Source organism: Saccoglossus kowalevskii, chromosome 11 (assembly GCF_978046115.1).
Source record: "Saccoglossus kowalevskii chromosome 11, keSacKowa6.1, whole genome shotgun sequence".
Lineage (NCBI taxonomy): Eukaryota > Metazoa > Hemichordata > Enteropneusta > Harrimaniidae > Saccoglossus > Saccoglossus kowalevskii.
Genome location: NC_140651.1, coordinates 2,962,857 through 2,990,145, shown reverse-complemented (window position 1 = coordinate 2,990,145; position 27,289 = coordinate 2,962,857). Strand labels below are relative to the sequence as shown.

Sequence of the window (27,289 nt, the reverse complement as noted above, 5' to 3'; positions counted from 1 at the left end):
GTTTTTTAATTTTATTAAAAACACAAACTTAACAAGGCTGCCAAACTAATGAGCATTTATTTTATATTCCCAGTTTGTGTGGGTTTGTCTACACTAAATACTTGTGGTTTAATGACTTTTTAAAATTCCAGACCCATTGCATTCTGTTTGTTCATTCTCTTACCCCACATATTGCTGTGATAGCAACCATTTCAAATAACTTGTACTAAACCCATTATACTTACTCTATTTATACAATACATTGCTTTGTTTTCTTCTATTTATACTATCTTGCTACAAACTATGAGTTTTGATAACAATGTTGAATTTTAAATTTATCGTTCCTTTTGTTCATCTTCGAATAATATATTTCTTAATTAGGAAAGCAGACAGTTACCAATTCGTATCAAGTGAACTAGAATTGCATGAATGGCAACAGAAAACAATATACCCAAGATGGTACGCGATTATATATTAGTGGTGAAATGAATTGTTATTATTATTATTGAATAAGTATGTATTGTTTTCGTAATGTCATTATAGTTAGTGCGCCATCTACGTTGTAACCGAAAACTAGTCAGCTCATTCCGTATTTTGTAATGTTATGTTTAGAATTAAAATGAGAGACAGAGAGAAACAATTTTAATAACGCCCTCACTGGTCAAATGTTATTTAACTCACATTTTCTCTCTGCATTTACTATCAGAGCTACAATGTTTTTAATAACGCCCTCACTGGTCAAATGTTATTTAACTCACATTTTCTCTCTGCATTTACTATCAGAGCTACAATGTTTTTGCTGGAAATAGTTTTAAACCAACCATCAGGAATCATTTTACCCAACGTTGAGTCAAGAAAGTTGCCCAATTTACCAATCAGAATATGAACTACTTTATGCTTACCAGCTGTACTACGTATTTTTTTTCTATTTTTTAATCTTTCACTAGTTCTTTTCTATCTAATAACTCACTTCCATTCACATTACGACCCCCCCCCCTCCATGAACTGGTTGAATATTGTAAACATTTCCTTGTAAGTCTGGACTATCAATAACATTAGAAATGAACTGTCTTTATTTCGTATTCCTCAACAGGGACACTATTTCTGAGAAACAATTTACTACCCAGTGACACAGCAAATTCTGTAGAATGCGTATTATAGTTGTTATAGTTGTTATAACAATCTTGGCAACCAAAAATTTGTTACAAAACAGTTTCATATAAAAAAAGTAATATCGTCATTAACTTATTCGAAATTCATTATTTAACAATGGATAATCGGTCAAAATAATAGAATTTGTAAATTTGGGAAATACACACGATCTATATAGTACAAATTCAATCAGAAAAATTTCTAGGTTTGAAAAATAGACTTTGGAATTTGAGACAGGATATTTGTCTTCTCTTAGTTAGTGGTCAGAACCCGAGGAAAGCCTCCCGTTATTATTTCAGCTTTGAAACAAGTCTGGAAACCCAAAACGGCAACAACATCGTGATAATAGTTGATCTACAGTTTGGAATTCAGTTGGCATAGCAACCCAGGCTATGGGAAACCGAGTACGCAATACTGTCCAGTGTCATCACGAGAATCTGCATCTAAAAATATCGATATCTCTTTAAAAATCCAGACTATCCTATAACATAGTAGCAATACTTTGCTCTGCCGGTCGATCCTATAAATAATACTGTCAGAAACATCAGTTATCCATTCCAATCCCGTCATGTCTACAGCAGAAGATATCAGCACTATCGAAGATTTCGACGTGGTATTTGATACGCATATGCTTGACTTGACTACAGACAGCCAACCTGTAGATTCTGCACCAACGCCAGCACAGAGACGTTTACCAGACGCTCTCTTCTCTGCAATTAAGGGTAAGGTAAAATCTTTATCCAAACTTTACCGTACTGAGTGGTCTATTGTTAATCAGATCAAGTCGATACATAAATTTTCATTATCAGGAAAAATTCGTAAGGGTTTAGTGGTTTCAAAAAAAACCGTTATACCTGGTTTGAAGCCGTCTACGGCATTCCTACAAAAGTGAGAACTTATCTCAAACCAGGCATCTAAACAGTACGCTAAACTACTGGATATTTATTTACCGACACATCTGAAACAATTTCAGGCCGTTCTGGTAAAGGAGGAGAAGGACGCGTTTGCAGATATCAAACGCCTGGCTGGAGTAAAGCATCAAACTATGGCTGTTGAAAAACTGAGGCAATTTCTCAAACAATCGAGGAAAAGAGTGCAGGACCCCCCCCCCCGAAAAGAAAGGAAACGTATTTCTAACCTCATTTAAATTAGTGCTTCGGCACACAAACCAAACGGCTCCTTTTAGGGCCACCACATCCTCCAAAAAGAGAACTACCGTTATTACTATGGACTCTGTCCAAAACACAAAACGCAATAGACACTTCTCATGTAAGAAACACATTGCAAGATGTAAACGAATACAATGCTAAACTGGCTAAAAATAAACGGTTGGTCTCAGGTTTTATTCGGAATTTTTCAAGTAGAATTCTGACCCCAACAGAGGTCATTGCCCTTGGCAACGGACTCAAATTTATACCAACCCCACCTAAGCCGACCTATCACACTTTGCTCAGACACATGTCTATGCTATCTAGGAGAATGCATATCAAATATTTAATGCGCAATAAACAATCTCAACAACATCGTGAAAAACGACACACCAAACGACGTAGAATTACTTTCCATTTTAACTAAATTGCATAATGAAAGTAATAACGTCGAACATTCTGAAAGCTAAATAAATCGAACGATTCGGTCAAGTACTGTTCCGACTGATGAAGGGTTTAACAACAGTCCCTATAGAGGGACTGTGGTTACGTATTTAGTAAGCTAATGCAATATTGCCCTCAGTCGGTGAGATGTTCGTCAATCCACCACCTCCATCGATATCGATATCTCTTTAAAAATCCAGACTTGATTCAACAGCTCAAATATAGGTTTGAAATCCGAGTACGCTCTGTAACTTTCAGAATAGACAGTGAATTTAATTCCAACAAACACACCCCAGATATTACCAGCAACTTAATCTGTGCTTCTGGAACTATTTTAACTGTAGTTGACCATGCACATTTTCTGTATTTCTTCTCTACTATTTTCTTCTTTTTGGTGTTATATTATTAAACCATTAAACATATTTTCTTTGTCTGAGTATATTTTTTTGCGAAATAGGAACTGACCCGAGTTGACCCCTTCGTCCATCTGGTATGATCTCCTATTGTCATGACCCGGTGTACCAGCCATTCAATAGGGAATAAGCCTTCAATTTATGATAACTGAAGCCGGACCTTGTGAATATGTGAAGATCAATTATCTTTATTTTATTTGGCAACGCTACCTTACGCTACCTTTTCGAGACTTCAGTCATATTCACTAAAGTAGATTTCGTGCTACTGTTTAACCCTCAGTAACATAAGGTACATCAACTGAAGGGGTGTTTGGGGGGGATTGCGTCCTTGCTCCCCGGCGGAATTTTGTTACAATATCAATGAAAGTGAACAAAAGAGTAAAAATGTCAGCATATGTCGTGAACAAAGATATGCATAAAGATTTTGAACATATGGTTAGAAGCCTAACAAACATGTACATATCCTGTCAGTTACTCGTTGAAACCAGCTGGACTGAAGAACATGCACAACCAGCTTTGGACTGAATGATTCAGTTATCAGAAAGGTGAAAGAAGAGATGCTTCTCAGACGAAGAGTCCAATGATGTTACTAAGCAAAACCGCCAGTGATTTTTAGAGCTAATTTTATGAAAAATAATGCAAATGACTTTCATTGTTTACTCATTTTGTATCATTTTTGGGGCTTATTTTATGATAATAAAGTTAAATTGCTGGAAGAACATACATCGAGCATCCTTAATAAATAGCGCCCATCAATGGTCAAATTTTACCTAGCTCACATAATGATAGGCATTCGTCATTACCTGATAGATTTTCGTCATTACATGATAAGAAATTGCCATATAAATATAGGTTTTTGTCTTTTCATGACGGATTTTTGTCATCACGTGATAGGCATTCGCCATAACATTGTAGGCATTCACCATAACGTGGTAGCTTTCGTCATTACATGATACGCTTTTGTCATTACATGATACGCTTTCGTCATTACATGATACGCTTTCGTCATTACATGATACGCTTTTGTTATTACATGATACGCTTTTGTTATTACATGATACGCTTTCGTCATTACATGATACGCTTTTGTTATTACATGATACGCTTTTGTTATTACATGATACGCTTTCGTCATTACATGATACGCTTTCGTCATTACATGATACGCTTTCGTCATTACATGATACGCTTTTGTTATTACGTGATATGCAATTGTCATATAATGATAGATTTTCGTCTATATACATGATAGGCATTCATAATTGCAAAATAGGCGTTCTCAAATACATATCATGTGATGACGAATGCCTATCATGCAATGATGAATGCCAATCATGCAATGATTAATGCTAATCATGTAATGAAAAATGACAATTATGTAATGACGAATGTATATCATGTAATGAAGTATGCCTATCATGTAATGACGAATGCCTATCATGCAATGATGAATGCCTATCATGTAATGACGAATGTCTATCATGTACTGGGCGAATGCCTATCATGTAATGACGAATGCCTGACGAATGTCAGAAATTACCACCACAGGGTCCCCAAGTGGCTATCGACCGCATCCAAGGACCCCTAAGTGGATATCGACTGCATCCAGGGCCCCCTAAGTGGCTATCGACGGCATCCAGAGAAAATTACAATAAAGATGAAAAACTGAGGAAGTAACAAAATTGAAGCACTAAAATAGGCGTTCTCAAATACATATCATGTGATGACGAATGCCTATCATGCAATTATGAATGCCAATCATGCAATGATTAATGCCAATCATGTAATGAAAAATGACAATTATGTAATGACGAATGTATATCATGTAATGAAGTATGCCTATCATGTTCTGACGAATTCCTATCATGCAATGATGAATGCCTATCATGTAATGAAGAATGCCAATTATGTAATGACGAATGTCTATCATGTAATGAAGAATGCCTTTCATGTAATGACGAATGCCTATCATGTAATGACGAATGTCTATCATGCAATGATGAATGCCTATCATGTAGTGACGTATGCCTATCATGTAATGACGAATTTCTATCATGCAATGATGAATGCCTATCATGTAGTGACGTATGTCTAACTTGTACTGGTGAATGCCTATCATGTAATGACGAATGCCTATCATGTAATGACGAATGCATATCATGTACTGGCGAATGCCTATCCTGCAATGATCAATGCCTATTTATGTAATGACGAATGCCTATCACGAATTCATACCATGTACTGGCGAATGCCTATCCTGCAATTATGAATGCCTATCATGTAACGACGAATGCCTATCATGTAATGGCGAATGCCTAGCATGTAATGACGAATGCATATCATGTAATGACAAATGCCTAGCATGTAATGACGAATGCCTATCATATAATGACGAATGCCTATCATGTAACGACGGATGCATATCATGAAATGACGAATGCATTACACGATTCATGCAATGAAGAATGCCTATCATGTAATAACGAATGCCTATCATGTAATGACGAATGTCTATCATGCAATGATGAATGCCTATCATGTAGTGACGAATGTCTGTCATGTACTGGGCGAATGCCTATCATGTAATGACGAATGCCTGACGAATGTCAGAAATTACCACCACAGGGTCCCCAAGTGGCTATCGACCGCATCCAGGGACTCCTAAGTGGATATCGACCGCATCCAGGGACCCCTAAGTGGATATCGACTGCATCCAGGGCCCCCTAAGTGGCTATCGACCGCATCCAGGGAAAATTACAATAAAAATGAAAAACTGAGGAAGTAACAAAATTGAAGCACTAAAATTGAATAAAAATAATAGTTTATTAAACAATTATAGATGTAGCTTGCTAGTTTTGTTATTTTTTGGCTGTTATTGCTTGTTAGCATTGTAATCAATTTATTGGTATTTGTGTTGTTGCAGTGTATTAAATTTATTTTCTTCAACATTTCAGTTCTCTCATTTTCATGCAGCTTGCATTCGGGTAAGAATTGAATTTCGTCTTCAATCTCATTTTGGTCGCAAGCAGTGCACTTTCTACCACTGCAAGGAATTCTTTTGTATTGTTCTTTCTCTATTTCTAAATTATGGGCGCTAATTCTCAATTTCGTTAACTCTGCTCTATGTTTTGCATTTGTTACTATTGTTAGATAATTTTCATACTGACAATTTTTCTTTAGCAGTCTATATGTACGCAGTTTATTCTTTTGGTTTTTGCTTTTATTATCATTATGCATTTGTTCTTGGCTCTTGTTTTCAAATACTTTTTTTAAGTTTAAAGCAAATTATGCTGATTAGATTGGTGTTATAATTTGGATCATTATTTTCCCATGACATCCATTTCCAGATAGTGCAAAATATTTTTGATACCAGATACCCAATTAAGTATGTCCTTACCATCCATCTCTATGCTATATATTTCTTTTATTTTATTTTACTCCGAAAATATATTCGTTTGTTTGATTAAGATGGGTTGTTTGTCAATGGTGTCAATGATAACTGGAGTAGTTAGTGTTATACATTCAAGGGACATTTTCTTTCTATTTGACATCATGGGAAAGATAAACAAGTTTTCCAGTTTATTTAATTGCAACGCCGATGGGTCTATATGTTTTCTTAGGAAGTTTGGTCCCGAGGGCTTTGTCAATAAACTGTATGCCGACATACGGAAGGAGTGGTGCACCATGCGATGTATTGTTAAATTGAGTTCTGATTGATAATCAAGAATGCGATATGATTGTTGTAAGTAGCACTGGCCAATAGTATTTTAATACACTGTTGGAATTATGAACGCGTCCGTAAATTATTTAATAGAATTGTTACCATGGCTTCAAGGGATGACGTAATACGTTGATTCGCACTGGTCGGTAATCGATTTATGCGTAGCATCATCTTTCATAAAGTAAAAAAACAACAACAGCCAATGGGTGGCATGGCGTTTGCTCGCGTCACACTCAACGCCCGAATCGAGTTCTCCTATCTCGCATCACACGAACACGGAACATCCATTGCAGTAGCAAGTGCACGTACTCGATTGAGAACTGAATGTGTTTGTGTGGGTGATTGACAGATTGTTAACGAGCCTTCCTTGAAGTGTCATTTCCGTTGTGTTAGGGGCCAACTTGAGGTGTAATCTCAAAGCATTTAATTTGCCTGTCGCCATCTGCAAAAGATTTATAATTAACTTGGCGCCCATTTTCTAAAATTGTATGTAATTGTACATAATTGAATTCAGCATAAAAGCTCATTGTACTGTACACGTTTTTTATGTAAAGTGACTAGATTCGATTTTATATAAGCTCTACTGATGTACATGGGTTGTCACTGGTAGGGCCTAATCTGTCGGGGACGATATGCATCTTGACGATAGTAAATCTACTACACTTAATGGACCGTGTATCGGACGTGTTGCTATGTAACTTTTCATCGACATTCACCTCGATCCGGGCATTGAATTTTTTGCCGCGTTTCGCTTCATTTGAGAATTCAGTTAACCAATTCCCAAGAGAAGTGAAGACTCCAGTGTCGTACATATAAATTCCAGCCAGCTATTCTGACTGCAGTTGACGTCAAAGCCTGTTTACGTCCTGGTAGCAGTATTGACAGTATATCATTGTATGTTGAATGTTGATAGATACACGGAGATCCATGCTAGATATAGTTATAAGTTAGTGTGGATTTACACTATGTAAATAAGCTCAGACGTAAAACATTCTCGCCGTAAGCATTAGCTCCATGCTATAGGTATCATCTTATCGCCATGGTATCGCCGTCAGGGTTAACGTTGTGCCGTTGACGTTGATCGCCAGAGAATTGGTCGCAGACGAACTGTGTTTCAAGTAGGGTACATATCAACGTAGGCGTCGACGCTTTGTCTTGATGGTTGAATATTCGTTTCAGTGATCACGGACAATCGACGTGGTTCTATGTATGCGTATTTGTGTTTGCGTTAACTTATTCCAATCCTGTGATTTGACAAAGGGCTTGATAGATGTGACACGATTACGATGTCAGGTCCAGCTACTCACCAGCGTCTCTGAAAATTACAACACATCTGTTGTGTGTTTCGTGACTCGTCTGTCTCTTTGTGAAGAACTCAGACTGCTTGCAGTGCCCAGTCTGGGAGCAGAGCGTAAATAAGTCGGTCACCTCTTAAACGTGTATTGACATTACATTCTCCATTCAAATGCCAGTGTCTCTGACGATGTTTTGATCTGTTCTGGATTCAACCGCCACCTTCTCAAGTTCTCGTCGTGAGTTGTGTACAACCAACCTGATTGGAATATACTCTGTATTACGCCATATCATATTATTACTATTTAATAATAACTATAAAATATCAGGATGACACACCGTAAACTGTTTCCACACTCCAAGAAAGCCTTGCTGGTTGTATGTCTGTGTTCAGTCACGTCACTGGCTCTTCTAGTATTTGAGTTCCCTGCTGCAATAACCCGGTCGTCAACCATCGTTTGGACCGCAATTGATCACCAAGTTTTCCGCCAACAGTCAATTAATATGGAAAACGAGGTAAAAATTTCATAATTTCTTATTGCTACGAATAATTTACGTTTTGTTTTTGAAGGTCATTTACTTGTAATTTCCAATTAATTAATCAATCCTTTAATTACCCCCTTCCGATATGTAATTGACTTAATGACTACTCTAAAGAGCTACCTTCAGACAATTAAAGTCCATCAACCCGCCAGTCACGGTTACAATAATTTTACTCATGTCGTTGCCGTTATCTGCTGCCATATTTCTACGTATCGATTACAACAAAATCCCCGTTGGCCGATGTATTTGAGAACACTCTATATACTTTAATGGATGTTTATGTCTGTCTTTATAAAAAAAAGTTGACAGACAACATCGACATTCACTGAGACATTGGTGAGTTTTATTGTAAAGTGACGACGGTACTGGTAGTGACAACTTACGTGACTTTGTTATGTGATGCAAAATTTCCCTAATTTCAACACAGTTGACTTATTTCCCCGCACCGTGACTGCGTTTGTCAACATGCACTCTTAATAGGAATCTCATGCAACTTCCTATCTGATTCTGGTGAAATTAAACAGGCAATGCTCTATCTATATTTTAAGCCGCGTGATTTGATACTGGATGTATTTTGTACGTTTGATCATCAACATTAAGAGAAGCCCGGGGTGTGATAAGTGCACGGTTTATTTACTGTTAGTTACAATGAAACACCGGTAGCAGTTCAGACAGTATTTCTAGACGTTCCTGCCTTGTGAATATAAAAGTCCTACGTTCGTTGTGCTTTTAATACATAACACTAGATATTAACACATATCCAATATAATTGATACCCTAACCGTAAAGAACAGCCTATTTGGGGACCGTAATGTCCAAACTAGAGTCGTAATGTCTTAAATTGACCAAGGCCGTAAGCGATCAGGGCCGAATCGTCCTAACACCTTCAGACATTCATTTGTTTTCAGACAAAGCAAAATGGCGGAAACTTCAACCTTGGTTTCAGTGGTAACCGACTCCGACCGCACACTGAAACAGATAACGCGCTGCTCTGCACGTGACGTTTTGGTCTGTCTGAGCATGGGAGATAGAAGGACTTTTACCTTCCATGGTCTGAAGCTCTGACCCAATACTCGGTTGTCAGTAGAAAGAAATTGTCACACATTTTAATCTAAAACCTTCGACTAAAACTTACGAGGGGAACAGCAACTGAAAGGTCATCACGATCTACCCATATATATATCAAGTCGGATATCGAGTTATGTTATTGGTGTAAAGAGGTCATTGTTTTGCTTTAATACCATAAATTATTGACGTTTAATTTGATAATTTATAAATTTTGTTTAAAATTAGTTTTAATTGGAGTTCTCATTAACAATCCTTTGCTGACATTTGACACCCTTACCTATCTACATTCATGTTTGTTTTTGTCGACCCTGGACCAATTCTATGTGATTTATTGATTCAATGTGATGACGTCATTTTAGTCAGTGGGAGAATTAGTCCGCCCACAGTCAGAGGAACTGTGGTCCGCCAGAGGTCGAACAGTCTATAGTAGTACCATGCTATATAAACTTATTATGAAATCCACCATTTCTGTTAATTTTTTGCATATTAGTTATTTTCGTAAATGATATCACAATCTAATGTACAACTCAGTACTTAAACATTTGACACTAGTTTGTCTCTATACTGCACGGATAATTAAACAATATGAACAAAATTAGCAAAACAAGAAATGGGAAGTGTCCCGATCAACCGAGCTCACATATGGGAAGTGTCCCCGGTCAACCAAGTTCACATATGGGAAGTGTCCCCAGTCAACCGAGCTCACATGTGGGAAGTGCCCCCGGTCAACCGAGTTCACATATGTGAAGTGTCCCCGGTCAACCGAGCTCACCTATGGGAAGTGTCCCCGGTCAACCGAGCTCACATATGTGAAGTGTCCCCGGTCAACCGAGCTCACATATGTAAAGTGTGCCCAGTCAACCGAGCTCACATATGTGAAGTGTCCCCGGTCAACCGAGCTCACATATGGGAAGTGTCCCCGGTCAACAGAGCTCACATATGTGAAGTGTCCCAGGTCAACCGAGCTCACATATGGGAAGTGCCCTGGTCAACCGAGCTCACATATGGGAAGTGTCTCCGGTCAACCGAGCTCACATATGTAAAGTGTGCCCAGTCAACCGAGCTCACATATGTGAAGTGTCCCCGGTCAACCGAGCTCACATATGTAAAGTGTGCCCAGTCAACCGAGCTCACATATGTGAAGTGTCCCCGGTCAACCGAGCTCACATATGGGAAGTGTCCCCGGTCAACAGAGCTCACATATGTGAAGTGTCCCAGGTCAACCGAGCTCACATATGGGAAGTGCCCTGGTCAACCGAGCTCACATATGGGAAGTGTCTCCGGTCAACCGAGCTCATATATGTGAAGTGTCCCCGGTCAACCGAGCTCATATATGTGAAGTGTCCCCGTCAACCGAGCTCACATATGGGAAGTGTCCCCGCTCAACCGAGCTCAAATATGAGAAGTGTTCCCTGTCAACCGAGCTAAAATATGAGAAGTGTTTCTTGTCAGCCGAGCTCACATATAAGAAGTGTCCACGGTCAACCGAGCACATATGGAAAGTGTCGCCGGTCAACCAAGCTCACATATGGGAAGTGTCCCAGGTCAACCAAGCTCACATATGGGAAGTGTCCCAGGTCAACCAAGCTCACATATGGGAAGTGTCCCAAGTCAACCAAGCCTTCTTATGGGAAGTTTCTAGAGTCAACGAACCTACATTCCATGGTCAATGATACGTGAAATTACCAATGTGCAAGTTGAGCCCCTTTAAGCTAAATCCCCCTTTAAGCTAAATCCCCCTTTAAGCTAAATCCCCCTTTAAGCTAAATCCCCCTTGGCGTGAAACACATAAATGCTTTCATCGCTAGTTTAGTAGTAGTTGATTAACTGTACGGATAAGTACTTATTGAATGTCTCTCGGTATGTTTACTCTCACAGGTGCAATAATTCATCAGCATAGTTGCATGAGTTTTAGAGTTCATTCAATTTGTAGTTAGCCTCAGAATACTATAGTATGAGCTTTGGCATAAGGTACATCATGTTTTGTTTAGAGAGTGGTACAGCGACGAAATAGATTTTTGGCGCCACCAATATTTCTCTCACATAAAATACAATGTTTTGTTTATAGAAATCCCCCACCCCGTCCGCCCGTCTCTGCCCACCCAACCTAATAAGTACCATGTCGCATTCTCGTATTGGCGTTACCAACCCGTTAAAATGACGTCATGGTTGAACTGTGTGTAAACATTGTATATTCTAAGCATTGCACTCGTATTCAGCTATACACATACTTATTTACGAGGTTGGATGAGTGTTGAGCAAATCAGATAAAGAATCCTGATCGTCTACGGTGAGCAACATTTTGCCAAAACACAACGCTGACTAGAAATATCACAGGAGTATGGTTTTAACAATTAGAAATCATGTAGTACTTATTTTATAACATTTCTTTTAGAAAAATAGCATAAGGAATTACGTGTGAAACATTAAATTAACATGATATTCTTAAGTAACCTCATGTAATATTCGCTCCACGCAACAGACCAGTGAATATGTCATGTATGGATTTATAATAGTACGAATAATGCTAATGATCAAATGTCCGTGGAACACGTGTCAAACCTACTGACTGTTATTTAGATTCCGCCCATTGAAATACTACAGGAGTGGAATTACATGTTGTGTGTTTCTAATTTATTTATATTACTAAAATTAATTTTATTTAATAAGTTTGTATTATAGATAACCATCTTGCATGATACTATTTTGCATTTCCTGGCAGTAATGAGGAATTGCGTTTTTGTCAACGGGAATTTAATTTTCCTAAGGGATTGTGCACTCGTGGCTTTCACTACTCGTAGTACAGATTGTGACGTCATATTTTCTTCATTGATATTTAGGAGTGTGATTAGCCCGTATGTCGTATCATGGCGGTGTATACATCCGTGGTCGTATGTTGGTCACGTACGTTGAATTCCTCGTACTGCGGTGCTGAATAATTCGAGAGTGAAACCAAGGAACAGGAAATTAAAGAGACAGCGAGGTGTACGCTTATCTCAGTCACAATTGATTAAAATTACCATAATGTGTGTTTTCTTGTGAGGTCGAGTTAAGGATGTAGTAGAAGTTTTCAGGATGTAAAAATCATTATTTTAAAGTAATTATTTTCATAGAGTTGTTTTAAACCATAATCTATATATATCGTGGAAGCTCATAATTCACACTAATTAAACATCTATGTTTCGTGAGATACAACAATATGGTCACGTGACTGCTAAGTAAATAAATCATTTATTGAGGATTCGAAGAAAGTGGAAGGGATACCACAATTATTTTATTTGGAGGTTTGTTAAACACATGCTAACAATTGCAAAGTGAGGGCACTTGTTTGAACAATACCACAATTCCTCGTCTCATCACAAAATTTCTACTTTATTTCTGACGTTATCAGGTGTGAATCAGGTACTTAAAAAATCCGATTTCCCCAGCTTTCTGATCTCCTAAAATTATCTACTTAATTCATACCACATTTGAAGTTTGTATGTGGGTGTAGTTTCACGTTACCGATGTTGTCCAGTCCTTCAACGACTCACCGAGATTTACGTGGACCACGGTTACTAAAAAAGATAGTAACCGTGCGTGGGCGTAGACAGGTGCTAACGCGGTAAGGATGGTCGACTCCCGACAAGATGGTTAGGTCTTCTATGCCCTTGCAGGTGCACGTAAACACAACGGCTTATAGCCCTGTGTACATGTCTGTGTGTAGGGTAGCGTAGCGGCCGGAACATCAGACATGTACACAGGAAGAACGGACGTAGACAGTTTACCGACTCATGGACGTAGACAGTTCACCGACACATAGCGTAGACAGTTCACCGACACATAGCGGAGACAGTTCACCGACACATGGGAGGAGACAATTCGGGTCATTCTAGCGTCAACCTAATTACCATATCAATCACAAACAAATTTCAATCAAGTTCAATATTGGTGTGACATGTATTATTTCTCGATATATGGGTCAACATTTGACTATAATAAAACATTTGTTGGAAATATGTGCACAGAATGAAGACATTTATCCAGTGCGAAGCAGTACAGTGACGCACGTGGGTGTGTATTTATGTGTGTTTTTGTGTACATGTTCGCAATAAAAAACAAAACAGATATTTTCATGGAAGTAACGTAGCACAACAAGTATGGGTTTAAAACGCATTCATTACTACCTATTAGCTTGATTTTTTTAGAAATTGTATTTAAGTCACGTTTTGGTGTAACACCTTTATCAAACCTACAAATAAATTAGATTACAACAGTCGAATATTTTCACAATATCAAATATTAATATTATCATAATCAAAAATAGTACCGCAAGTCATATCGATGGTGATTAATCTGACTTGAATGTAAATATCGACCAATCTGAAGAAAGTAAATAAATAGTATTGAAGCCATGTGTAGCGTGTGAGCAATTAGGCGGCAATGCTTATTATCCACATTTGGACAACGTTTTATGAAATAAGTGGCGGAATGGGGAATACTTTACATACTTTAATAATAGACAATATCAAAAACAAAATATAGTGAATTCCCACTGGGTTTGTTTATATCAAATCAGTGATAACAAATTGTCAACCAAATTTGATGATTTCTAAAAACAACTAATTAATTAATTAATTAATTAAAAAAAAATAATTAAGTCATTACAGACGTGCCCAATGGCGACGATAACTTCCGTATGTTTTAGTATAAACGTGTGTAAGTAAATTTCTTTGGTCTCACGCAAATTAGTATTTCACAAGTTCACAGAGGCAAATAACACTACGACAGTCAGTAGAAATGTTTGATTCTCTGTAACTACGTGTACATATGACTGGGACAACCACTTCCATCTTATTATAATACCACATACCACTGTGTTTATTTCCTTTCAAGTGCAGAGCTCGTACTAGATTTCAACTACTCCAAAACAACGGAGTAATATATTGTCTTGAATCCCGTATGTTTATCATATGTTGTAGTGTACCCCAGACCATTCGTCCCGGTGTTATCGCTATCGCCACAGGAGTCTCGTGTGGCGATAGCGATAACACCGGGACGAATGGTCTGGGGTAGTTGTAGTGATAGTGGCATTAATATACCTGTCACCCTGAACTCTGAATGTGATAGCCATGATGGAACACGAATGTATACCCATCTACCACCACAGACAGATAGTCACTCACTCACATATATCTATGGCATTTATCCACCCTCAACATGGACAGACAGACAGATAGTCACTCACTCACATATATCTATGGCATTTATCCACCCTCAACATGGACAGACAGACAGATAGTCACTCACTCACATATATCGATGGCATTTATCCACCCTCAACATGGACAGACAGACAGATAGTCACTCACTCACATATACCTATGGCATTTATCCACCCTCAACATGGACAGACAGACAGATAGTCACTCACTCACATATATCGATGGCATTTATCCACCCTCAACATGGACAGACAGACAGATAGTCACTCACTCACATATATCGATGGCATTTATCCACCCTCAACATGGACAGACAGACAGATAGTCACACACTCACATATATCTATGGCATTTATCCACCCTCAACATAGACAGACAGACAGATAGTCACTCACTCACATATATCGGTGGCATTTATCCACCCTCAAAATGGACAGACAGACAGATAGTCACTCACTCACATATATCGGTGGCATTTATCCATCCTCAACATGGACAGACAGACAGATAGTCACTCACTCACATATATCGGTGGCATTTATCCACCCTCAACATGGACAGACAGACAGATAGTCACTCACTCACATATATCGGTGGCATTTATCCACCCTCAAGATGGACAGACAGAGATAGTCACTCACTCACATATATCGGTGGCATTTATCCACCCCCAACATGGACAGACAGACAGACAGACAGTCACTCACTCACATATATCGGTGGCATTTATCCACCCTCAACATGGACAGACAGTCACTCACACACATATATCTATGGCATTTATCCATCCTCAACATGGACAGACAGACAGATAGTCACTCACACACATATATCGATGGCATTTATCCACCCTCAACATGGACAGACAGACAGATAGTCACTCACTCACATATATCTATGGCATTTATCCATCCTCAACATGGACAGACTGACAGATAGTCACTCACACACATATATCGATGGCATTTATCCACCCTCAACATGGACAGACAGACAGATAGTCACTCACTCACTCACATATATCGATGGCATTTATCCACCCTCAACATGGATGGACAGACAGATAGTCACTCACACACATATATCGATGGCATTTATCCACCCTCAACATGGACGGACAGACAGATAGTCACTCACACACATATATCGATGGCATTTATCCATCCTCAACATGGACAGACAGACAGATAGTCACTCACTCACATATATCTATGGTATTTATCCATCCTCAACATGGACAGACAGACAGATAGTCACTCACACACATATATCGATGGCATTTATCCACCCTCAACATGGACAGACAGACAGATAGTCACTCACTCACATATATCGATGGCATTTATCCATCCTCAACATGGACAGACAGACAGATAGTCACTCACTCACATATATCTATGGCATTTATCCATCCTCAACATGGACAGACAGACAGATAGTCACTCACACACATATATCGATGGCATTTATCCACCCTCAACATGGACAGACAGACAGATAGTCACTCACTCACATATATCGGTGGCATTTATCCACCCTCAACATGGACAGACAGACAGATAGTCACTCACTCACTCACATATATCGATGGCATTTATCCACCCTCAACATGGATGGACAGACAGATAGTCACTCACTCACTCACTCACTCACATATATCTATGGCATTTATCCATCCTCAACATGGACAGACAGTCACTCACACACATATATCTATGGCATTTATCCATCCTCAACATGGACAGACAGACAGATAGTCACTCACACACATATATCGATGGCATTTATCCACCCTCAACATGGACAGACAGACAGATAGTCACTCACACACATATATCTATGGCATTTATCCATCCTCAACATGGACAGACAGACAGATAGTCACTCACACACATATATCGATGGCATTTATCCACCCTCAACATGGATGGACAGACAGATAGTCACTCACTCACTCACTCACATATATCTATGGCATTTATCCATCCTCAACATGGACAGAAAGACAGATAGTCACTCACTCACATATATCTATGGCATTTATCCATCCTCAACATGGATGGACAGACAGATAGTCACTCACTCACTCACTCACTCACTCACTCACTCACTCACTCACATATATCGATGGCATTTATCCACCTGTCGCATACGACTTATTTACCACTTCCGTGTCACTGAGAATGTTCTAGAACTGTACTGTGTCTGGGTGGAATATTCTAGATTTTTTTAGAAACTGGTTGAATAGGTAATAGAACACTTTAGGAGGCAATAGAAGGTAATAGAACATTCTAGAAATTTATAGTAAATTCCAGACTCAATATGTATGCTGATGTAATGGTCTATTTATAGACAGTGTGGGTATATATAGGGGAGTTGTTCAGCACTGAGATCAGATCGGAGATCTCGTTGAATTGTATTGGAGTTTAAGTATCTAGTTATTGGAGTAGTGGAGTTTTTCCGCGTTATTGTACTTGATGTTTGCAGAGTATAATAATACCAGTATCAGTTGAAACCTCATCTGTTGGCTCCGTGTTCGTATTTTATCATCGCCGCCAGGGATGTCTTTCTGTTACTGTTGCCATTTTGGTATTTGAACCATCACACCTGTACTATACCAATTACGGTAATATTACGTTGCGTGTGACACCACCCTCAACATGGACAGACAGACAGATAGTCACTCGCTCACATATATCGATGGCTTTTAATGGTATACTTAAAATATTGAAAAGTTAACTATTAATAATTAATTTAGAGCTTTAAATTTGAAAATAAATATTTACCTTGGTTTGTAATTTAATTAAATTATGTTAATTTGACATTGACTACATAAGCCATTCTCTTCTTATGCGGTTCGAATTTACGCGGTCTTACTCGACAGGTAGTTGGGACTGGCTACCGTAATGAGCTTAAATATTTCGAATATATATTAATCTTAATTTGATTCTTATTTTTTTACAGATTATACGGGCCTTGAGGGATCGAACAGTGGACATGATGTGTAAAAACGACAAGACCCACCAGAGATTGAAAACACTCCCGGCGAATGAACGTAATGTGCTGACTCGTCAGATTATAGTAAACGACCAATACAGGTTTCTGTATTGCGCGGTTCCTAAAGTTGCCTGTTCAAATTGGAAACGGGTCATTCGGGTACTAAACGGTCAATGGGAAAAAGTGGACATGGGACGTAAAATGGACCACCGAAAAGGTTTCAGATTTCTTGCAAACTACTCAGATGATGAGATTGAGTATAGGCTAAAACATTATTATAAATTCATGTTCGTCCGGAATCCAATTACCCGCCTTTTGTCAGCTTACCGTGACAAATTTACCCGAACGAAAGTTTCATTCATTGAAAGATACGGAAAAAAGATTGCAAAAAAATATCGCCCCCTATGGGAGGTCACAGGAAACTCGTCTGACATCAAGATTACGTTCGGTGAATTTGTGAAATATTTGATTGACACTCCAACTAGTTTGATGGATCAGCACTGGCGTCCGATGTTTGAGATATGCCAGCCCTGCGCTGTCAACTACAGTTTCATTGGCTCAATCGAAAACCTTCACAACGACGTACAAACTATATTCAAAGATTTATCGGTACAGGACCTCGTACAATTTCCGAATATTCAAACATATTACAATGTTACGACATCTTCAATCATCCAAGAAGAACTTGCGAAGATTTCCGATGAAGATCTACGGCAGCTTATTTCAAAATACGCGCTGGATTTTGCGACATTTGCATATTCTGCGCCCAAATTATCTTTTTGATCAACAACAAGGCGGCGTTGACTGTAAAATACTTTATTTTAGCTGGAATTAATTTTCACTGAAAACACTGTTTGGGTGTTTTGTATGGAATTTATTTTCACTGATTTTTTACAAGTTGAATGTAAAATATAGGAAAACAGGTATATTCACTGGATTTTATTTGCATTGAATCATTCCTAGCGAAAATAGCGAAAATCAATTCCAAGCAAAAATAAAGTATTTTATAGTATATAAAAATACACCAAATCCAAACAGAAATAAATGATGACGCAGTCCAAATCTTTTACATCAGCAACCAGTGAGTTCTCGTTTTATAGTCCAATCAATTTGTGATGATGCTGATACCATTAAAAATATTATGGTCTGAGAATGTAATTAGAACGATGCACATCGGTGACCATAATTGAAAGCCACCATCTACGTCATATTGACGTCATTTTAGCGACTTGTCCATAGAGGACACAATTTATTCGGAAGGGGTCCTACACGACATAATCCCTAGCAATAACCTTGACGCGAGTCGAGATCATATCATATTTTAATCATATTGATTCAATGGATTCATGAATATTCAAGATAATTATTTCAAATAAAAAACAAACTTTTTTGTTGAAAATAAACGTCCGAATTTATGCGGTACGTATGAAACAACTTTCAAAAGATGTACAGTACATGTTAGTTTGTATACTGTATCATTTCCGTATTTAAATAATCTCAAACTTGGTTGGTATTTTGAAGACACAAAGACTTGTTTTTACCACACAAAAATACGTATAAGTTATTTGTATGGTTCCGCTTTGGTTTTGCAAATTTGGTAAAATAACTTAATCTTACGAAAACTGTACAACGGGTTTGGGTCTCTGGGTGGAAACATTATGTGAAGTATTATATGGTATAAATATGTAATAAACGTACATGTTCATGATTAAACGTACTATTGTTCCGGCTTTTTATTTCATTTGCTAACGCTTTTTTCATAAAACGTTGTTTATTATGGATGAATCCAGGCGAATAACCAATTTCCCGCAATTCGCTCAGGATCAAACGACTGAGTATTTCCAGCTTTACGAACGATCTTTTAGTGCAGCTTTAAAGGGCACTAGTCGAATTAGAATTTCTTGTAAACAAACAATCGAGACGTTTTATATGTGTTTTGTACATTGCAAAGAGTATCGACCACCACCACAACACTGTTCACTCAGCTGATTACTAGTGATTACATTTGACCAATATTCAACACTTCTCACTCAGTTAGTAACTAGATTGGATTAAACATTCAACACTTTTTCACTCAGTTAGTGACTAGATTGCCTAAACATTCAACACTCCTCACTCAGTTAGTGACTAGATAGAACTAAACATTCAACACTTCTCACTCAGTTAGTAACTAGATTAGACTGAACATTCGACACTCCTCACTCAGTCAGTGACTAGATTGAACTAAACATTCAACACTTCTCACCCAGTTAGTGACTAGATTGGACTAAACATTCAACACTCAGTTAGTGACTAGATTGGACTAATCATTCAACATTCCTCATTCAGTTAGTGACTAGATTGAACAATACATTCAACACTTCCCACTCAGTTAGTGACTAGATTGGACTAAACATTCAACACTCCTCACTCAGTTAGTGACTAGATTGGACTAATCATTCAACACTCTTCACTCAGTTAGTGACTAGATTGAACTAAACATTCAACACTTCTCACCCAGTTAGTGACTAGATTGGACTAAACATTCAACACTCAGTTAGTGACTAGATTGGACTAATCATTCAACATTCCTCATTCAGTTAGTGACTAGATTGAACAATACATTCAACACTTCCCACTCAGTTAGTGACTAGATTGGACTAAACATTCAACACTCCTCACTCAGTTAGTGACTAGATTGGACTAATCATTCAACACTCTTCACTCAGTTAGTGACTAGATTGAACTAAACATTCAACACTTCTCACTCAGTTAGTGACTAGATTGGACTAAACATTCAACACTCCTCACTCAGTTAGTGACTAGATTCGACTAAACATTCAACACTTCTCACTCCGTTAGTACCTTCCACGGTTGGTCCAAACATTCAACACTTCTCACTCAGTTAGTGACTACATTGAACAAAACATTCAACTCTTCTCACTCAGTTAGTGACTAGATTGGACCAAACATTCAACACTCCTCACTCAGTTAGTGACTAGATTGAACTAAACATTCAACACTTCTCACTCAGTTAGTGACTAGATTGGACTAAACATCCAACACTTCTCACTCAGTTAGTGCTTAGATTGGACTAAAAATTCAACACTCCGCACTCAGTTAGTGACTAGATTGGACTAATCATTCAACACTCCTCACTCAGTTAGTGACTAGATTGAACAAAACATTCAACACTCCTCGCTCAGTTAGTGACTAGATTGGACTAAACATTCAACACTCCTCACTCACTTAGTGACTAGATTGAACTAAACATTCAACACTCACTCACTTAGTGACTAGATTGGACTAAACATTCAACACTCCTCACTCAGTTAGTGACTAGATTAAACAATACATTTAACACTTCTCACTCAGTTAGTGACTAGATTCGACTAAACATTCGACACTCCTCACTCACTTAGTGACTAGATTGGACCAAACATTCAACACTCTTCGCTCAGTTAGTGACTAGATTGAACTAAACATTCAACACTCCTCACTCAGTTAGTGACTAGATTGAACTAACACTCAACACTTCTCACTCACTTAGTGACTAGATTGGACTAATCATTCAACACCCCTCATTCAGTTAGCGACTAGATTGGACCAAATATTCAACACTCCTCACTCAGTTAGTGACTAGATTGAACAATACATTCAACACTTCTCACTCAGTTAGTGACTAGATTGGACCAAACATTCAACACTCCTCACTCAGTTAGTGACTAGATTGAACCAAAATTTATACACTCCTCAGTTAGTGACTAGATTGAACCAAACATTCAACACTCCTCACTCAGAAAGTGGCTAGATTGAACCAAACATTCAACACTATCCACTCAGCTAGTGAGTAAATGTGACCACTATTTAACATTCCTCGCTCAGTTAGTGACTTGGCTTGTCCAAACATTCAACACTCCTCGCTCAATTAGTTACTAGATTGGACTAAACATTCAACACTCCTCACTCAGCTAGTGAGTAAATGTGACCAACATTTAACATTTCTCGCTCAGTTGTTGACTTGGCTGGTCTAAACATTCAACACTCCTCGCTCAATTAGTTACTAGATTGGACCAAACATTCAACACTCCTCACTCAGTTAGTGACTAGATTGGATCAAACATTCAACACTCCTCACTTAATTAGTGACTAGATTGAACCAAACATTCAACACTCCTCACTCAGCAAGTGGCTAGATTTTATAAAAGGTTCAACACTATCCACTCAACTAGTGAGTAAATGTGACCAACATTCAACACTTCTCACTCAGTTAGTGACTAGATTGGACTAAAAATTCAACACTCCGCACTCAGTTAGTGACTAGATTGGACTAATCATTCAACACTCCTCACTCAGTTAGTGACTAGATTGAACAAAACATTCAACACTCCTCGCTCAGTTAGTGGCTAGATTGGACTAAACATTCAACACTCCTCACTCAATTAGTGACTAGATTGAACTAAACATTCAACACTCCTCACTCACTTAGTGACTAGATTGGACTAAACATTCAACACTCCTCACTCAGTTAGTGACTAGATTAAACAATACATTTAACACTTCTCACTCAGTTAGTGACTAGATTCGACTAAACATTCGACACTCCTCACTCACTTAGTGACTAGATTGGACCAAAAATTCAACACTCCTCACTCAGTTAGTGACTAGATTGGACTAAACATTCAACACTCCTCGCTCAGTTAGTGACTAGATTGAACTAAACATTCAACACTCCTCACTCAGTTAGTGACTAGATTGAACTAACATTCAACACTCCTCACTCACTTAGTGACTAGATTGGACTAATCAGTCAACACCCCTCATTCAGTTAGCGACTAGATTGGACCAAACATTCAACACTCCTCACTCAGTTAGTGACTAGATTGAACAATACATTCAACACTTCTCACTCAGTTAGTGACTAGATTGGACCAAATATTCAACACTCCTCACTCAGTTAGTGACAAGATTGGACCAAAATTTCTGCACTCCTCAGTTAGTGACTAGATTGAACCAAACATTCAACACTCCTCACTCAGAAAGTGGCTAGATTGAACCAAACATTCAACACTATCCACTCAGCTAGTGAGTAAATGTGACCAATATTTAACATTCCTCGCTCAGTTAGTGACTTGGCTTGTCCAAACATTCAACACTCCTCGCTCAATTAGTTACTAGATTGGACTAAACATTCAACACTCCTCACTCAGCTAGTGAGTAAATGTGACCAACATTTAACATTCCTCGCTCAGATGTTGACTTGGCTGGTCTAAACATTCAACACTCCTCGCTCAATTAGTTACTAGATTGAACCAAACATTCAACACTCCTCACTCAGTTAGTGACTAGAATGGATCAAACATTCAACACTCCTCACTCAATTAGTGACTAGATTGAACCAAACATTCAACACTCCTCACTCAGCAAGTGGCTAGATTTTATAAAAGGTTCAACACTATCCACTCAACTAGTGAGTAAATGTGACCAACATTCAACACTTCTTACTCAGTTAGTGACTAGATTGGTCCAAACATTCAACACTCCTCGTACAGTAAGTAGCTATATTTGATCAAAGGCCTTCAGATCTGGCTGTACGAGGATGGTGAAAGTAATGGTACAGCATTATAACAGTGAATAAGAACTGAGAAACAATAACTCATAGTTGCTTTTGACATAGAAAATAAAGTGAGCAAATAACACCAAATAAAGGGCAAGGTATATACTACGTCAAATCATAGTAAACATGTACTTCACCATCATACAACTTTGTCGAGTGGAGCTTATCATATGAATTCGTGTCAACTTTTTACTTTTTCTACTTCTTCTTGGAAACTACAAGTCTGAATGCTTTGATACTATACATATTGTTCATTCTCTAATGATATCTTCAGTTCTTTAATTAAATTGTGCATTGCTAACCGCGGAGATATCTCAGCCGACAGGCTGCTTTTGATTTGACTTACTTTACTTTCTATGTCAACAGCAACTATGAGTTTAACTCATTAGTTGAGCTTACTACCTAAGGCGCGTAACAAGTTCTTGTGCGTTCTTGCGTTCCTATGTTTTACCCACAGTCAGCTGGCGCACACGTGATAATAAAATAAATACGATATTTACTATATGGGGCCGCCATCTTGAATGACGCATAAAACTAAAGAGACAAGTTGTGAAACGCGTTTTTCAGATTCCTACAAATCAGGACAAAAATACCAATCTTTCACAAAAATACGGTCCGTTGGGGTTATATTAAGCCAACCGATAACAAAATTCGGCCGAATTTGTCGTTTTTGTGTGGAAAAATCCCCTTGCATACGAACACCTTATTACGCGAAGAACATAGAACACTAAGTCGGGGTATTTAAAACTAAAAATTTGCATTCCAGCACAGCAGAAAATCAGCGACGGCCTAACGCTAAGATGACAATTTCGGTTTCAAATACCCCGGCTTAGTGTTCTAGGTTCTTAGCGTAATTTATAGTGTTCGTATGCAAGGGATACGGATTCACAACTTGTCTCTTATTTAGTTTTATGCGTCATTCAAGATGGCGGCCCCCATATAGTAAATATCGTATTTATTTTATTATCACGTGTGCGCCAGCTGACTGTGGTTTTACCTGTACGTTTAAACATTTTCTTATATGCTATCGATAAAGAGCCATTGCTCGAAACGTCTAGCTATTTTTAATAGTTACTTAGGACTACGATTACCAAATATTATCTTCTACATAACACTCAGTTAGTGAGTATACATTCTATCAAAGGTTCTAGACTATCTACTCAGTGAGTGACTCGCTTGGACCAAGGGTTCAACACCCCCAATCAGCAAGTGAATAGATTCTATCAAAGATTCAACACTATCTACTCAGCGAGTGACTCGCTTGGACCAAGGGTTCAACACCCCCAATCAGCAAGTGAATAGATTCTATCAAAGATTCAACACTACCTACTCAGCGAGTGACTCGCTTGGACCAAGGGTTCAACACCCCCAATCAGCAAGTGAATAGATTCTATCAAAGATTCAACACTACCTACTCAGCGAGTGACTTGCTTGGACCAAGGGTTCAACACCCCCAATCAGCTAGTAGATAGATTCTATCAAAGATTCAACACTATCTACTCAGCGAGTGACTTGCTTGGACCAAGGGTTCAACACCCCCAATCAGCTAGTAGATAGATTCTATCAAAGATTCAACACTACCTACTCAGCGAGTGACTTGCTTGGACCAAGGGTTCAACACCCCCAATCAGCTAGTAGATAGATTCTATCAAAGATTCAACACTACCTACTCAGCGAGTGACTAGATTGGACCAAAGGTTCAACACTCCCCAATCAGCTGGTGGATAGATTCTACCAAAGTGAGGCTGTACCAGACCATAGAAAAGCACCATTTGACAATACGTAGGGATATATGAACATAACCTGTGGATTAAACCAATATGTTTGCATGGCTTTTACATAAACATTCATCGTGCTCATTCCATGAAAAAAGTTTCATCAAGAATTACACATGGAATAGAAATAAAATCAAAGTACCATCAACAAAACAGATAAAATATCATTTCTGTTGTCATACTGCCAAATTTGTGTGATCTGAATATCAAGTCATTTGTACTAGCATTAATTTTTAGTTTACTTCATATGTTATTGCTATTTATATAACGTACAATCATTGACATTAGGCATCAAAACCAAAATAATATTACACCAAAAAAAAGACAAAAATGAACAAATGACAAAAGTACTGTGGTGTGAAAGGTAACATTTTCCCTACTGGAGGCCTACTGTGAAAATATGTGTTTATGCAGGTACCGTGGTAAAAATATGGTAGGTCCGACCGGAAAAATGTGGCTTCATACAGTCCCGCTGGTACTAAAAATATGGCTTTATTATTATTACATTTCTATATGCTTGGTAATACTCAAGAGGGACAAGATAATATTACGACATTATTACAGCGTTTAGGAGACAGGACTAATGTCTGATATCATTTCAGGATTTATCCGTCTAATGTGTAAAGATAACCGCTCGAATCACTTCTAGCGATGGAACCATGTATTATATTTCTATATATTACTAGTATTGACAATATTATGTATCTTTGCTGGTACTCATAGACGAGCACGCAATGTTTTCGAATACTAATTCCAACTGTTTGCGTATTTAAAATGATCACTCTCCACACAGAGGGCGCTCTCTCCCAGCATGCTTCACGCTCGTTTGTGAGCGTGAAGCATGCTGAGAGCGAGCGTCCTCTGTGTGGAGAGTGTAAAATGATAGTGCAGGGGGAACCCCCCCCCCCCCACTCAGGATCCATAGGGGGCCGCATGCGCGTTCCCATTTTCTCGGGAAAGAGGGTACTTTTTGACGATCTGTCTCGGGAACATTTTCCCGAGAAAATCGTAGAAAAGGGGGTATTTTTTGCTTGTTTTCCCGAGATTCTCAAAATAGGGGGTGTATTTCAAAACACTTCCCGAGATATACAAAAAAGGGGGGTTTTAAAGGAGTTCTAGACTGAAAAGTTCCCTAGATAGGGGGTGAAATTCATCGGAAAAGCCCGTGAAAGGGGGGTTAAATTTTCTTCTTTTCCCTAGATAGGGGGGGGGGGTGTCAAAAAAAATGAGGGAACAAGCATAGGCCCATAGGGAGTGGGGGGCGGGAGGGGGAATTAGGAATGAACCAGCTATATTTATTTAAAACACACACACATACACGTGAGGCAGAAAAAAATGTTGCTTACATCCTTAAATTGGGTCCTACTAATGATTACTGCCCGGGATTGCCCAGGCGAAAATACTCACTGCGAAGAGGTGGACACACACGCATTATTAACATTCGTCGCGTTCTATTTCTTCATGAATATTCATGATTTTGCGTATACACGGTATTCTCCATAGGGAATTCGAACTTTTTTCACTGTTTCATTCAGACTGTCGTTTTTATTCAATGTTGCATGACAATTCCAATTTGTTGTTTTTATTGTGTGTAAATTTCATATATTATTAGATATATGAATATATTTATTCAAACCGTTATTGAGTTTATTTTATCCAAGTAGAATGATATCGTAGGTAGTAACTGCGTATAGTGTGGTGCATAAATACTTGATGGCGGGTCTGTATATTGAAATAGCAAGAACCGTGAATGTCACTAACAACAAAAATAATAGTAGATAAGGCTTCGTACAATGGTACTTTAGCTTCGATCGCATATAGTCATAATAAATAAACTGTACAATTTAATGTCAAAGCTATGGACGAGAGCGAGTCAATCACCGCATCATTGATTGGCCCGAAGCTTTACCTCGCATCGGCGATGTACCTGTGTACGGAGAATATTTTTGATTGAAT

General features: G+C 38.4%; 2 protein-coding genes across 2 annotated transcripts in view; one reads left to right on the top strand and one right to left on the bottom strand.

Moving 5' to 3' along the window:
* LOC146735860 (C-type lection lectoxin-Enh3-like) overlaps window positions 1-27,289 on the bottom strand; it is a 355,515-nt gene that overhangs the window by 19,167 nt on the left and 309,059 nt on the right. The gene's annotated exons all lie outside the window — the stretch shown is intronic.
* On the top strand, window positions 7,898-19,679 carry LOC100377013 (carbohydrate sulfotransferase 14-like). The gene is made up of 2 exons (XM_085505621.1): window positions 7,898-8,666; window positions 17,930-19,679. Exons 1-2 carry the CDS (start codon window positions 8,481-8,483, stop codon window positions 18,743-18,745), a joined length of 1,002 nt encoding a protein of 333 aa, XP_085361747.1. The 5' UTR covers window positions 7,898-8,480; the 3' UTR covers window positions 18,746-19,679.

Bases quoted from the DNA above. Each gene is read 5' to 3' on its own strand.
- LOC100377013 (XM_085505621.1), top strand. From the start codon at position 8,481: ATGACACACCGTAAACTGTTTCCACACTCCAAGAAAGCCTTGCTGGTT. The intron at 8,667-17,929 runs GTAAAAATTTCA...ATTTTTTTACAG, and splicing joins CAATTAATATGGAAAACGAG to ATTATACGGGCCTTGAGGGA.